The sequence below is a fragment of the Tupaia chinensis genome, unplaced genomic scaffold, assembly GCF_000334495.1.
Source record: "Tupaia chinensis unplaced genomic scaffold, TupChi_1.0 Scaffold000211_1, whole genome shotgun sequence".
Taxonomy (NCBI): domain Eukaryota; kingdom Metazoa; phylum Chordata; class Mammalia; order Scandentia; family Tupaiidae; genus Tupaia; species Tupaia belangeri.
This window is the reverse complement of record NW_006159686.1, coordinates 3,805,716-3,807,034: the sequence shown is the minus strand read 5'-3', so window position 1 is coordinate 3,807,034 and position 1,319 is coordinate 3,805,716. Positions and strand designations below refer to the sequence as shown.

The window sequence follows — 1,319 nt, the reverse complement described above, 5'->3', positions numbered from 1 at the left end:
TCCTGCTGATGCATCTCAAGGTTCTGCCTCCTCCCCAAAGGTTTCCAACAACTGTGATTCCATCTTCGTGAATGGGAAGGAAATGAAGAGCAAAGTGGACACGATCGTGAACTTCACCCACCAACACTTCACCTCCCAGTTAGAGGTCACCGTCTGGGCGCCCAGGCTCCCTCTGCAGATTGAGATCTCGGACACGGAGCTGAGCCAGATCAAAGGCTGGAGGATCCCAGTGGCCACCAACAGAAGGTGAGGGCACAGAGAGAACTGCATTTGATGCTCCTGGGGCCCAAAACTTGGTGGGATGACCAATTGACCTTCAAGGGTGCTAGCCTCGAGGAAGCCACACCCACACTGGCTAACAGCATCTGGGCTTGGGGTTCAGAGGGATCTGACTTGGGAACATTTAAAAAAATTATTTATTATTATCATTAGTTTTAATATTAAATTTAATCACATATATCTTTACAGTATATTACATTACGTTTCTCTGCACGGTTACCATGCGTATCAGTCAAGACAAAGACGTTACTATCCACATCATCATCATCAAATAGCTTTTCATCAGTGTTTTCAGATTATTATTATTATTATTTATTCTCATGATTTTTTTAAACATTCAATCACTATATATCATTTGGCTTGTAAAGAGCATTTACCCAACATGAAATACTTCTCAGTATTCCAGCTGAGAATACTATGCATGTTATTATCCACAGGTAATAAACCATTTCTGTGCCCACTAATGTCATGCCTCTCTATTCTTTTGCTCTCCTTCTCTAGCTGCTTCCCTTCCCTCCCCCCGTTCCACACTGTCTTCAGCATCCATAACTATTTTCACTGTTTTTATGCCCTCCAATATTTTGATCTCTGTGACTTGGGTACATTTTGACATGAGGAAATTATAGTGAAGATAATAATGGTAATAAGAACAGTAACTACCTCATTACGTAGTTGCTAGGATTCAGTAAAGTAAGTAATACTTGAGATATGCCTCCTGTGAGATCTGGCATTCAGGATACTGTATATTCTATCCCGTTCCACCATCGTCATTCTCAGTTCCTGCTCGTAAATGCCAGTCATCAGCCGTGAAGCATCATACATGGTTTAAGATTGTGGATGCCGGAATAAGGCTGTCTGAATTCTGCGTGTAACAATGCCAATTTCCTGCTTCCAATGTTGTCCTGTTGTTACAAAGATGCTAACTTTGGGGAGCTGGGTTAAAAATGTTTTTGATTCCCTATCTTTTTTATTTTTTTTTAAATTTAAAAGAATTTGCAATTATTTCTTCTTCTTTTTTTTTTTTTTTGAGGTTTTTGCTA

General features: G+C 40.1%; 1 protein-coding gene across 1 annotated transcript in view; it reads left to right on the top strand.

Annotated features, from left to right (window-relative positions):
- The window catches only part of LOC102481931 (transmembrane protein 132B), a 180,113-nt gene extending 179,863 nt beyond the window's left edge, over positions 1-250 (top strand). Inside the window, exon 6 of the mRNA XM_006147371.1 lies at positions 41-250. Within this exon, the coding sequence (XP_006147433.1) occupies positions 41-250 (210 nt within the window). The remainder of the gene's footprint in view (positions 1-40) is intronic.
- Positions 251-1,319: the final 1,069 nt, after the last annotated feature.